General features: G+C 42.0%; 1 protein-coding gene across 5 annotated transcripts in view; it reads left to right on the top strand.

Annotated features, from left to right (window-relative positions):
• rfx2 (regulatory factor X, 2 (influences HLA class II expression)) overlaps positions 1-14590 on the top strand; it is a 30379-nt gene that overhangs the window by 6324 nt on the left and 9465 nt on the right. For 2 of the 5 annotated variants that reach the window (XM_086048217.1, XM_086048218.1), the window contains exons 2-7: positions 9585-9693; positions 10068-10157; positions 11169-11251; positions 11491-11758; positions 13301-13375; positions 14296-14477. In XM_086048217.1, the coding sequence (XP_085904343.1) occupies positions 9586-9693; positions 10068-10157; positions 11169-11251; positions 11491-11758; positions 13301-13375; positions 14296-14477 (806 nt within the window). In that variant the 5' untranslated portion in view covers position 9585. The remainder of the gene's footprint in view (positions 1-9584; positions 9694-10067; positions 10158-11168; positions 11252-11490; positions 11759-13300; positions 13376-14295; positions 14478-14590) is intronic. The other 3 variants (XM_086048220.1, XM_086048221.1, XM_086048219.1) reach the window with 2 other exon arrangements.

The following is a 14590-nucleotide window of genomic DNA, read 5'->3' as shown; positions in this document are numbered from 1 at the left end:
AATGTACCTGTATGTACCTGAGCACATTCTTTCCTAACAGTGCCTTTTAACACTGCAGCAAGATTGCTGATTAAAACGGAACAGAACCAAGAGAAGATTAACAGTACTTATCGTCATTTCACTACCGGCTGCCGCTCCAGTTTGTCAGCTAATGTCCACCATCTATTGTTTCTACTACATTCTACATATGCACCTGTCTTGTTGTATGTTAAAAAAGTCAGCCGATCTAACACACGACGTGTTGCCAACTGTACTTAATCAACAATAGCATTTCACATTGAAACAACAGAAGATACGTAACATCAGCCAATCACATTCATGTACACTTCATGGACCTCTTGGAAAACATATAATCAAAGAATTACAGCACCTAATGCAATAACCTAGTGTATAGCGCCCTCGCCTGTTGAACTCCTCCACCTGGAGTCACATCCAGTTAATGGGCAAATGTATTGTATTGAATTGTACTGTCATTCCGGTTAGAGCGCCCCGAGCGGTGGAAGAAAAATCCACAGAATAGCCGCACTGGACTATAAGCCGCAAGTCCCAAAACCTAGGAAAACGTTAAAGCATTCGTTTATTAAAATGGAGCCACAATTTTTAGTGTTACTGTCTGAAAAGAACCACATTACACACATTCGTTTATTAAAATGGAGCCACAATTTTTAGTGTTACTGTCTGAAAAGAACCACATTACACATATGGACGCACAACTTTTTTTTTGTTTTTTAGTGGGGTTGCTGTTGCCATTACATTCAACAAAAATTGTGTTAAAACGTCCTGTGTTGAATTTAATATTTTTATGCTCTGATTTTTTTTCCTCCCATTTTGAAAGTGAACTTGGTAGGCAACACTACTCAATGTTTTTTCCCTCCATCTCATTTGCGTCAAAGTGTATGCGTCAGATGTATGTACCTGTTACCTCCCTTGCCGGATGTAATCTCTTCAATTGCCGCGTTCAGACAAGCCCTTTATCATATGAGCAATAGCGTGCCCATATTTGGAAGTGCTGACGTAGCAGCTGACCAGGAAGTAAAAAGTGAGGCTTTTCCCACTGGTTTACAAAATGTATTTTTCATTGTTACAAAAGAAAGCCCAGTCTTTGCTCATTTTAAAAAGGCAAATCAAGAGGAGACAAGATGTATCTTTCAGTGTTAAAACAGTAAATGCACTTTATTTTTCAAGGCTTCCTCCATTGTCCTCATGTCATTACTTGTAAATAAGTCCGCCAAAATAGCAGAAAATCTCTTGCCAGCCCCTCTGCTATTGGAAACGCTCCATTCTGTGGTGCCACCTCTCACCACAGACACAATGACAAGTTCAAAGTGAAAAGGGCTTTAAGAGCCGCATGAAAGCGCATGAAAGCGGGCAAAGATCCGTATGCGGCTCGCGAGACGCGGGTTGGCCAGGCCGGACATAGTGCCTCCATAGTGACGAAAGATGCAACTGCAGTTAAAATACGTTGTTGCCACAGACATCAATCACCTTGTGTTGATATTGTGTTGAGCAATATCAATCGCTCTGGCTGGAGGCGGGTACAGAATTAGCTGGAGTTGGCCGTCTCGCAATTTTGAACGCAGGTAAAACTCTGCTTAACCAGAATCCCATGTCACATCCCATGCCAAAGGTGCAATCCTGGTGGATTAAAAATTAAAATTCACAGCTACTTTATTGGTTTTCATACTAAACACGGCATTCTGATTAATATTGCGTTTGTGAAATATGAGAAATCCACGTGTTTTTAGATAGCTCTGCAGGCGGCCATTTTGTCACTTCTGTCGACTGAAGATGACATCAGGCTGACTAATTCATGAGACTCTCTGTGATGCACAACACCACCTGCTGTACATATACAGTCAATGCAGTCTGGGTCACGTTTACGTCTCTTGTCAGTAAAACGGGCGACCGTCAATGATAAGAATCTGAGCTCAGTTTGGACTTAACCAGCTTTGTGGTGACTACACAAACGGGTAAAAATCCACTTCTGTCTGTGCTTAGTCTTTTTTAGGCTACCAGGGTCAATTTTAGCTTTAGGCTACCAGGGGCAATTTTGAGGTTGACTTAATAAATAATCCAACTTTTTTTTTTAGTTATCATCTAATGTCTGCAAAACGTGCGTCCGTCACTGAGGGACAAAAGGACGGAATGCCCACCGCTACAGACAACCGTTGAACATTGTTTTTATATTATTTTTTTCTTCCTCCCAATTTCAGTTCAATTATTCACAAATCAGTTATATATGGATTTTTGTCATTGGTAGGCTGGCCCGATCCCTGTCTCCAGCAAATGGTGGTGCCCCACTGTATATTCATTTTTTTAACTGTACAAATAATATAACTTCATGAAATCAGGTAAATATTTGTGTCTGACTGAGACGGGGTTTAAAACAACGCCAAACAAAACAACACCAACAACGTCTTCTCAGGCTGTGGTTTGTGCACAAATCATGGCTTCACTAGCAGTGTGTGGACTCTTGTCATTTAGTGCTTTTGGGCCATCTGGAACGTCTGGGGTCAGTTTCACAAAGCAGGTTCATTCAATCCTGAAGTCTGAGTTGATCAACGCTGAGATAGGAAATTTCTGGTTCTGGTTGAATCGGTTTACTCAACTTGTACTACCTTCACCTGAATTTAAAGCGCATGCACCACGACTATGAAAAGACAGCATGGGAAGGGGCGTGGGAGAACATTGTTGGTCAGGTCAATATATGCTTGCTTCCGCCTATTAATTTATTTCATTTAGTTGCAATCTCGCGGGGGCGAAACACACACTTAACAGCTGATGAAATATAAAAACATTGTTCAAACAAGTTAAAACCTCATAATCTCATAATCTCATGGGGGTACACTGAACAAAATGATGGTTGAATTTACTCAACAATATTTCGTCAGGTGGTTGCACAAAATAAAATAATCTAGAGCCAGATACATTTTTTTAAGTACTTAGATGTAATGACTACTTAAATTTTTTTATCTGGATTTAGATGATTGTATTTCGCGCAATCACGTTGAAGAAATAAAATTGAGTACATTTTCAACAGAAACTTTTTTTCAGAGTATGTAGATGATGGACTGTCACGTGAAACGGTACCGCTCAAAAAGATCATTTTTAGGAAATACAAAAACATCACTGCGCGATCAGATCTGCCAACGAATATTTAATTCTCTGCGTAGTAATGCTGTACCTTCATTCGCGTACGGGATGATTATCAAAAGGACATGTTTGTCTCCACATACACTGAAAAAAATGGTGTGTTGAATTTACTCACTTTTATTTGGTCAAGTGGTTGCACAAAATAAAGTAATCTGGCTCCAGATATATTTAGTAGATGTATAGTCTATTAAAAAAAAATCTTAATCCAGATGATTATATTTTGTGCAAAGACTTGACGAAATAAAATTGAGTAAATTCAACAGAAACTTTTTTCAGTGATACTGTGCCTTAAGGACTTCTCATATACCGACTCCGATTTTTAAAAAATGACGGACGGCAGAACAAAGTGACGACAAAATTCGCCTTGGGCGAACTGAAGGAATGAGGAAATAAAAAAGAGTGTGTGGCTCTGAAAGGAGGCGGAGACAGAGAGAAACTCGAGGTTCATTGAGATAAACCTGCTCCCGACCAGTTTAGGTTCAGAGAATCTGTTACTGCCGTAACTGACCGAGAGCTTAAGTTATCTCTCTCTCTGAAACCGGCTAGAGTTACCCCTCTTTCTCTGGCTTGAGTTACCTCCCTTTTTGAAAGGGAAAAGTCGGGGTTCCCCTCATTTCAAGGTTAGCAGAATGAGTTTTCACTAAACCTGCTTTGTGAAACAGGCCCCTGGTGAGCAGCAACATGTGTTTGTAATGTTTGTTGACAATTACATTTTCTATTGAATTATATCTTACTGCCTTTGTGGTTATTTATTTTTGATTTTTTCCCCAGTCTCAGGTGTGCCAGGCGGGATGTACTGGGTTGACAGGGTGGTTATAGAAATCTGGAAAGGGTTAGAAGAGGTACAACATTGGGGGAGGGAGGAAGTTGCTAGCGTTGAGCTTGAGCAAAGGCACTGTCGCCATGGCAACAGTTTGATCTGGCTGTGACTGTCAGGCCTGCAGTGCGCATGGTGACAGAGTGGACAGGTTGCTTTGCTGATGACTTGAGATGGAGAGGGGAGAGTAGATTTTGGGGAGGGGCGGGGGAGGGTGCTTAGCTCGGACTGACTCTCCCTTGCCATCTGCACCCCTACGAGGCGCGGCGATTGGATTAGCCGTGAATTAATGAGACTGCTTGGAAGACCAGCCTCTGTTGTGGAAATCTCCATCATCTTAATGCGGCCTTTTGTGTGAGCGCGTGTGCGTGAGTCATTTCATGAAATCAAAGTGCTCACTTGTAGGCCCCAGCTGTAATCTGGGTGACAGAAAGTTATTGAATGAATGAAGACACGGAATTCCCAAATAGTGTGTCACCAGCAACCTGTTGCTCATGTTCATTGTGCTTGCACTAAACGTGTCTGCTGTCTCTTCATGCCCCCGATTGATGTCTGTATTCAAATTCAACAAGTGTCTGTTCCTGTTGAAACAAAAACAACAGACTCCTCAAACTGTTTGACCAAGTAACTTTGGAAAGATCTGACTTGGCTTGGTTTTCAGTTGGCATGAATGTAAAGCAACCTTGAAGAATGGACTGTTTTACACTTGATGACTTAAACATTCCTCCTTCCTGCCTCTGACCACCACAAGAGAGCTCCTCATCCTGTCCTCTTAAATCACGTCTAAAGCAGCACAAAGTCTACACATTTTTTCATAATAGCACCACAGGAATAGCTCCGTGTCTCCCAGTGTCTGAAATTAATAGCTTACATAGTGTTTATTGTTGTAAGTTTCTACTTAGTGTGAGATAGACGGATCAGGTAGGAGGGGACGGCATTGTTTGGTTTGGGAAGTATTCTGTTGGTTGCATAGCAACAGGCTCTTGGAAACGGGAGTGGACGTTGTTGCCACTGGCAACGGTTGTTGCTCTGCAAACAATGTGAGCCAGTGCAAACACGAGCCAAGACTGTGAGCTCCTTCATTTAATTGAACATCTGTATGTGTTTTTCTCTGATTGAGTCCTGTTCAAGTTTGAACTGTCGGACGCACATGTTCAAATCCCGTCCGCATTAGAGGCTGCAGAATTAGCGACCTTTTGTAAGCCTTTCAAAAGTAGTTTTCTGTTTTTTACAGCAGTATTTAAAACTCGGTAACTCTCGAAAGGCTGTTGTTGTTTTGTTTTGTTTTTTAAGTTGTCATCTTGTGTTGGCATGAACAAGGCTCACGGACCCACCAAAAACAAGCCCTTGTGTGTCTATGTGGAAGAAAATGTGACTTTGTGCTGGAGGCGTTGAGACCTCGCCCCAAACAGCAGGGCGTCCCGAGTAGCAGTTTGCAGTCATGTTCTCCATCTCCTGCAGCGTCGTACTTTTGTGTGTTTCAGAGCTACCGGGGGGAAGTTTGCACAACTTTTCACCTTCTGTGACACCCTCCCCTCTGATTCCTTTTTACTTTTTTACTTGCAGCAATTGAGCATGCCTATTATACCTATTAAATCCAGCAAGTTAATGAACTTCAATGGACATGAACTTTTTTAAATGCATGAAACAAGCCAATACGCCTTTCAGGCTTTAGTGATTTTACTTGGGGAAATTACAGATTTGAAGATCTGTAACGGGGTATTTGTTGCTAGTGTATTTAGAACTTGATTTACACTCTTTTGGCAAATTCCATTCCTTAGAATGATGACAAGAACTGCAGCACCTTTATAAGTGTTCACTCTGTATTGGCATCATTTGGATGATAGTCACATAAAATAAAGGAGTGAGTAAAGATTTGAATGTAAAAGTGCTAATTGCCATATGTTAGACCAGCTTTGTGGGTGTTGTTTCAAAATTAATGCATACACACACACGCACTGATATTTCAACATACTTTTTCAGTCTGTTAGTCATGGCTCGTTCTTGCGGAAAAGCCAGTGGCGCCACACCCTCATCATGCATTGTTTTCTATCTTGAAGAAGACATACTTCCCCTCCACTCACTGCCGACTAGGGGTGCAACGGATCAAAAAACCCACGGTTCGGATCATATCATAGTTTTGAGTCACGGATCTGAAAAAAAAACAACAACAACAACAACAAAAACACGATTAACCAAACTGTCCGATTATTTTATAACCCAAAAAATTAAAAGAAGAAATATTCAACTCAAAATGTCAAAGGTGGCTGCACAACTTTACAGGGGAAGTCAACCCAAACATATTTTTTTCCAGACTCAAAATGTCAAAGGTGGCTGCACAACTTTAAAGGGGAAGTCAACCCAAACCAAAATGTCATTTTTTCCAGAATATGTTCTATGCAGGTCAACTGTTTGAAATCCAGCATTGTGATTAATACTGCGTTTGTGGAATATACTGTAAATTATGCAGCAAAATGCACCCGCTTTCAGACATCTCAGGGGGCGGCATTTTGTCAGTTTTGGAGACTGTAGATGACATTGAAGTTGCTCAGGGGTCAGATAACGACCAATCACAACTCACCTGTTTTCTGAAGGTGAGCCATGGCCATGATTGCCCAGAGCAACATCGATGTCATCTTCAGTAGACAGAAGTGACAAAATGCCCCTCAGCTAGCTAAAAACGGGTGGATTTCTCATATTCAACAAACGCAATACGAAGCACAATGCCGTGTTTAGACTAGTGGGCCTGCATAAAACATATTCTGGAAAAAAAATGTTTGGGTTGACTTCCCCTTTAAGTGCAATATAAGGCATGATCCCTTCTTTTATACATAGAGCAATGAAAAAGACCTCAAGGTGCAATTTAAAGTCCATCTTCCTGTAAACATGGAGCATGAATTACAAACGAGCGAAATAAAAACAAAGCATACCTAAGTCTTTAATTTTGCATGATCTGTTCTGACTGGGAATATTAGTATTGGGTCTCTCTATCCTCCATTCAGACACTGCTTCTGGCAGTACTTGTGTCAGATTTATACCTATGTGACTTCATAAAAGCGCCGTGTCTGCAGCATGGGGATATTAAAGCTGCAAATAAGACAAATCACTTGTTTATACCAACTAGTTGGTTTTCTTTTTTCGATAAATCAAAACATTTTGCTAAATTTAAATCATGCATAGCAGCAATCTGCTTTTTCTCATCTAGAAATTTAAGTAGGTGAGATTTTAGGCCAAGGGGACACAGTGATGTCAGAACTACATTTACGCCTTTGCCTGCTAAAACAGCACATCTGAGTAAGCTTGGATCGGTAAGAACTGTGCTACTGCATCTGGCTTTTATCATCAAAGGTAAAGTATACAGATCCATTTTCACTTACTAACATGCCTCTGAAAAGTAGTCCAACGGCAGTTGCTAGCTGGGCACTCGCTGCTAGCAACTAGCCGCTCACACCGGAAACTTGGTCGTATTCTACAATGACAGCGTAATTAACTAGCGTTTACTTAACGTCCTTAATTTAGTGCTGGGCGATATGGGGGAAAAAAATCTTCTAGCACGGTGTAGGCCATTTTACATCACGATAATGATATACCACAATATATTTTCAGTTCTTCAATTAAAAATAAAAAATACAATGCACTATGAGTGGTGGCTGAAAAAGTGGTAACCAAAAATGTCCACCCTGCCATTGTACAGGTGGTCAGTAACATAAGTTCACATATTTTGATATTTGCATGTACCTTTTTTTTTTTTTTTTTTTTTTTTTTGAAGCATGGGCTCTTGACCAATATGCATTACTAATAGCATAAGATCAACACAATACAATGAAAATGAAGTTGAATGGTAAATCTAAACTCATGGTGAAGCTTATGGTGATATTGTCTCTTTGTTTTTATGTCAACTAGAATCTTTAATTTTCAATTAATTATTTTTTTCTTTAATCATTTTATGTGACACTGTGGTTGCAAAAGACTGTGCTGATTGGATAGTTGTGTTGAAATCACAATGTGAGTACCAGTATTAAGAATTCTGAAGCCGCAAGTTAATTTGGTCCAAATAAGGTGGCGAAGACGAGATGCTGCACCTGTTGCTTTTGTGCTTGATTACTAAAGCCTAAGTATTGTTCGTCTTGTGTTATTGTTGTCAGGTGTTATGATTTAGCTCAGTGTGGCTTCAGTTATTGACGTTCTTCCATCTACGTACACAAAATACATATTGTCCGACTGGTCTTTAACGCTGCTTATTAAATGAAAGCCCACCCCACCACAGAGCATCTTCATTGCCCTCCTCCCCCACTCAGGTCTTTTGCAGTCTCACTCCAAAGTTCTTGTGCAAGAAAGGCGGAGGTTGCTTGGTGGGGGTAGGGGTAAGCGGGGAGGCAGGAGAGGTTTGAGTTGGGGGTGGTTGCCATGGATTCTTCACCATGGCAACCAAAATAAGTTTGCAAAGCATTGAGGAATTTCCTCACATCAGCTGGATTATTTGGGCCCTTAGAGAGTGCCTCTGGTTCCAAACAAGCGCTGGATATCATCTGGACCCTGCTCGGGCCTGCAGACCCGTTGTTATTTTCGTCCTTCTCATTATACTTTCTCTCAGGGGAAGTTTTTGTTTTTCCAACTCCACTTTGTCATTTGGATCATCTCATTGCCCCCATTGCTCACACTTTTACCCACTTTGCTTTTTTTTGGGGGGGGTGAGCCTTTGTGTTACTGTGTTTCCTGTCCGTTCTTTTTCAATGCAGTGCACATTATTAGCAAAAGGAAAGTTGAGTGGCTCCTCTTGGTTTGGTCATTAGGCCACAGCCAAGTCTTTTTTACTTCCTTAAAGGAACTTTTATTTTGACTCTAAAATACCTGCCCGAGTGTGTACTGTCTGCAGATTAAAAAAAAAACGTAGATGTGCTGCTTTGTTTGCTAGTGATTAAGGCTAAAGGTTAGCCCTATTATATCAGCTAAAAGTGGTGAACCGCAAACTCCCCTCTGGACATTTTGGTTAAAGTTTCGACGTGGGTTGTGTAAGAGGGGCTGATGAAAGCTTTCAATAAGCTTTACAAGATCAGGTTTCTGGGGCTGATCAGTGATTTAAAATCCAATCAATCCAGTCACAATATGGAGCAATATAAATAGCTTGTACATTTTCTGTACTGTTTACTGAGCATCAACAAAAGTATCTCAAGTATTTTTGCCAGTGTTTATCAAACGTTGCCATGACCCAAGGAAGGAGGGGGGAAAAACAAGGCAAGGGAATTGTATTAATATAATATTTATAAAACGCATTTCATACACAATGGAACTGTGCTTCACATAATTAAAAATAGAGCATTTAAAAGATCCGGTACCGGTACAAACAAAAGCGTTAGACATTTAAGATCCTGTGATCCACATTGTTTTAATCTTAAAAAAAAAAATCCTGAGGCACGTATAATATGTTGCCCCTCAGTAGCACTGATGAAAAATTGTGCCCCCCTCCAGCATTTAAGAAGTTCTGCCCCTATTAGGGGAAACACAGGTCATATGTTTACATTTGAAAAGTGAATCTGTCATGAAATCTTTTCATTTTATTACTCCAACTCCCTGTTCTCTTGTCTTGCTTGATCCTGGCCTTCCTTCAAACCAGCATGCAGAGCTCTGAGGGCGGCTCCGACACTTCGCCCAGCGTGGCGGCGCTGCGGACGTCATCATCAGCCCAGGCCCCTGTGGTGCAGCCTGTCCCAGCCTCCCAACAGGTAGGGTGCGAACACAAGCAGGCTGACTGGAACTGGACGGTTGCCGATAACTTGGGAAGCCTAACCAGTCTTTTATTTTATTTTTTTGTAGTAAACGATTTGAAATCCCCCTGTCGGTAAATACAAATGTTTTTCAGTGTGTGATAATAAGACCTCACTAACAAAAACAAAAACACAGAACCCCTCCGTAATTGACAGAGCGTAACGTGATTATGTGCTGTTCATTCAAATTAATCCTCGTCCCCAACTCAGCTGTTTTCCGAAGGGATTTCTGTCAACGTATCATTTCAAGGAATCTGTTGGCGGCGATATGGCCGTGTGTGTCATAATCCATGCGTACGTTTGTAATGGAGCTATGTCTTGTATCTACACAGAGAGCGCTGGTACAAGCCACAGGCTCAGTTCAGAAGGGTGGACAAGTACAGCAGCTTTCAGTATCCAGGGCTCAACAGGTGCCTCCACAGGTACACAGTACTGTACATACATAGACAGTGCTGTGAACGTAGTCATGTACTCCTTGGCCCTTAAGCTTCTGATACTGAGCCTTACTTTCTTGAAGAAGCAAAGTCACAAGATCATTACAAATATTTCCGGTAAATATATATGCATGGCGTGTTGACAAAAGTCTTATTATTGACTTTTATTATTATTGACAGACTGTGAGAAATACATATTGAGCACATATATTGTTCTGATAATGGCCAAGCAGTCAGTCATTAACTGAAAGCTGCTGATGGAAAGTTGAATGCATTCTCTAGCTTTCTCTTTTCTCTGGCTGAGCCTGGCCCACTGCCTGTGTCTTTGCGCCGCTCCTATTAAGAAATACTCTCGTTGGTTCTTGGGAATCACTCGGGATATCTGTGTTATGACAAGGATCTTGGCATGCTGGCTGGCTGCACAATTCTTGAGCTGTTTTGTCCGCACTACACTAAGGGAGATCACATCAGGCTTAGCTGCACATTTTTGCGCATGTTTGTGTAAATTAGTACTGTAACAGAGTTTTCAAACTTTTGTTATGAGCTTTTCACACAACAGTGACGAAATATTTCCCCAGCAGAGCTACTTGCATGAATGTTGGCTTACTCGCTTCACTGTCGCTTCTTCAGTCTCTCAGGACACAAACAGCCTTTTTTTTCTTTTACCGTCATTGTTTGGACATCAATTGAAGCAGCTGCTTTGGTTTTGCGGTTCGGGATTTGGGATCGGGCAACTAGCAACACTTTTTTTATTTGAAGTTTAAATATTTAACCCATCTGTTTATTTTTCCCTTTCAAAGTTTTTTTAATTGACAGTTTCTTAGAGGAAACCAAACAAGATTTCTTTTGATGACAGACTATACATTAAATAACAAAAAAATGCATATTATTAAAATGAGCTAAAAGGACACTCTGGGTGCTTGACACTTTCCTTTTTTGAATTAAAGCTTCTTTTGAATTTGTGAAAGCTTGCTTTGAATTTGTGTTCATTCTCTGTAGGTGCAGCAGTCGCAGCATGTCTATCCATCCCAGGTGCACTATGTAGGGGAAGGCGGAGAGGCTGTTTACACTAACGGAACAATGTAAGCATTGTTACGTCACTTCACATTTACAGCAACGCTATTCCACATCTAAATGCTAGCAAGTCATACATGATAGTACAGTGTCATTCTGAACCTCCCAGTCGCATCTCGAGTATAAAATCCAAATGTTAATTTATATGTGAACTTATATTCGCATTGTATAGATTCTGGTGTTTACAATTATCATTGTGAGTGGATGTCCTTGCTGCATGCTAACTAACCGCAGCGATTCCTCACAGTCGCACGGCCTACTACAACCCAGAGGCTCAGTTGTACGGTCAGAGCAGCGGGGGGCCGTACTTTGACTCGCAGGCCGGCGGAGCTCATGTCGCCACCGTGGTCTCCTCTGCCAGCGGTGGGGTGCCACCCCATAGCATGGTGGGCATTGCCATGGACGTCAGCAGCAGCCATATCATCTCCAGCGGCAGCACCTATTTGATCCATGGAGGAAACATGGAAGGAAGCCGCAACCATATATCTCACTCTTCTCGCTCCTCTTCCGCCATGGTGAGCAACACGTATCCAGCTTTCTTGGAGCACTCTTTCCATACCAGTCTGGTAATAATAACAGAAAAAAACTCTGGGGGGGTTGCTGGTATTCAAGCGAAATTGTAATGTGAGCAGAGTGGCACTCGAATGGCCATTGCGTCATCACGTAGTTATTATGTGACACATTTTAGCCACAGTTAGCCAGATTGAGCAACATCCAATAGCTCGAGAAGGTTCTCCATGAAGTATCTTAAAGCGGAAGTCAACCCAAACATATTTTTTTCAAGAATATGTTCTATGCAAGCCCACTAGTTGAAACAGGGCATTCTGATAAATATTGTGTTGTGGGATAAATGTTAATCCACTCGTTTCCAGCCATCTCCGGGGGCGGCCATTTTGTCTTCTGTCGACTGAAAATGACATCACAACTGCTCACAGCGACCAATCACAGCTCAGATTCAGAAAGACAGGTCAGCCGTGATTGGTCGCTGTGAGCTGTTGTGATGTCATTTTCAGTTGACAGAAGACAAAATGGCCGCCCCCAGAGATGGCTAAAAACGAGTGCATTTTCCTGCTTGATTTATATTCCACAAACACAAAAGTCATCAGTATGGCGTGTTTCAACTATTGGGCCTGCTGGGAACATATTCTTGAAAAAAATATGTTTGGGTTGACTTGCGCTAGCATCCCTGTCCTCCTGCAACACATACATTGGCAGAATAGTATATCCTATGGTAGGAAGGTGTCAAATGTTACGTCATCTTTCGTTGGGCCATCCGGGCTCTGCAATGAAGCAGGAGCGAGGCAGCCTGTAAAATCGGGACACCGGCTTGAATAATTCAGCCAAGCCTTGTTTCAGAGGTTTTCACAGGCACTTGAGCGCCCTGCGAAACAAAGCAACCCCTGGGGCTCATTACCATTTGGCCAGGAGCCCTCGGGGGCATTCTTAGGGCTTGGAACCATGCCTCCTCTTTTTTTCTTTTTCTTCTACGTCTCCAGTTGGCTGCAGTAGCACGTCTTTTTCTTTTGGACTTGATTTCCTCCTCCAGCTCAAATGAATGTGAATGTCACTATCACTTTAACAATCAAAGATAAAATACGCTTAATGCACTCGGCAAATGGTTCCATACAGTATGTCAGTGTATTCGGGTCTTGCTTTGCCAGAGTTTTTGTGTTCCAAAAGCATTGTTTGCTAAGTTGTGGTACTTTGGGGTGGCACTGCTGACCTATTGTCTCTGAGCTTGATGTGACCTGTGCCCCTTTTTTGCGGGTCCTATTTGCATATATTAGAGTTTGTGACTTGCCAGCCAGACCTAACTAAACTCTAGGTCCCTTGATTTGCATGCTTTTGTGTGGCAATAATGGTTTTGGCGGCAACACTGACTGATTTGAATGGAAATGCAGAGATCTGGCTGCTTGCTAACAGTCTTGTTTCTTTTATCTTTTTTTTTCTTTGTTTTTATGTACTTCTGCTTATTTCTGACTTTTTTTTTTATCTTTCTCTTTTGCCTCCTCCCCCTCCTGTGTCCAACATTTTTTGCATGCTCCTCCTTTCTTTAGCTTGAAATGGCGATTGAAAATCTCCAAAAGTCTGAAGGAATTGCAAGTCACAAAAGCAGCCTGCTCAACAGCCATGTAAGTCCATCTGGAAGTTTTCTTTGAAAAGGACATGAGAACATGTGAGGGGGGGGTGTAATCTGTGGCCGATCCCGTAGGCGGTGTGTTTTTACTTGTGTTTGCAAAAGTTGAACATGCCACCTTCTGCTATTGCTTGACTGACAGCACTTTCCCACTGACACGCGTTATTGTTTCAAAATTATTCTTCCCTGATCTGCTCTCATTTGCTCTCACTTTCAAAAGTCCTTAATATTCTGCTTGGATTTTACGTATGTACTTTCCCCCCGAAATTGTGTTTTATGTGAAAGAACGATACGCTCAGGGTCAGAACAAAAAGCCCGTCCTGGATACACTCCTTCGTTAGAATGACAGACAGTGCCTGGATGCTTTTCACAAGACAGTATGTTGTTGTAATATGAAATGTGCCTCTAGGCCACTGTGAGAAGAAATCTTAACAATTTTATAAAAATACTCACAATCCAGGCAATATTTTGGCTAAATTCAGCAAAAAGTAAAGCAGTGCATTTAAGGATGCAGAGTGCTCAATACACCATTGACAGAGCAATAACTTGAGTTCAAATTAAATTTAGAATGTTTTGACTTTTCGGGTGTCAGCCCTTGATGACATGATGATCATTCAGACGGCAGATGATTTGATCAAGGATCTCCGTCAATATATCAAACCTGCTTTCATGGTTTCGGCAAGTGAGTAGGAGTAGTTACTGCTGCGCAAGTCACCCTTCGTGACATGACGGGTGAAGATGGTGCGGTAATGTTCAATGAAAACGTACAGGGCAGGTGTTTCTGGTGTTGTAAAAGAAATCTTTCCGTGTGTGTGTGTGTGTGTTTCGTTGTGAGCTGATAAGATCCACTACTCCTCTACATCGCAGACTTGCTCCATCGGCTGACTCAGATTGTTCTGCTGTACGTGTGTTTAGCTCCAGTGGCTGCTGGACAACTACGAGACGGCGGAGGGCGTGAGCCTGCCCCGCTGCTCCCTCTACAACCATTACTTGCGGCATTGCCAGGAGCAGAAACTGGATCCGGTCAACGCTGCCTCTTTTGGCAAGCTCATTCGCTCCGTCTTCATGGGCCTCCGGACCCGGCGCCTGGGAACCAGGTAGGACTAACTTTTGAGTTTGCCCCCTCCCCCATGAGGCCGATGCTCCCGATGACGGTAATCAAGTAGCTATTAGCGATGTAACGAGTATGCCGATGCTTATAGGCATTAGC

The sequence above is a fragment of the Filicampus tigris genome, chromosome 12 (genome assembly GCF_054856515.1).
Source record: "Filicampus tigris isolate MCC_2025a chromosome 12, RoL_Ftig_1.0, whole genome shotgun sequence".
NCBI lineage: Eukaryota > Metazoa > Chordata > Actinopteri > Syngnathiformes > Syngnathidae > Filicampus > Filicampus tigris.
Note: the sequence above shows the minus strand (reverse complement) of the source record. Positions and strands in the feature narration are given on the sequence as shown.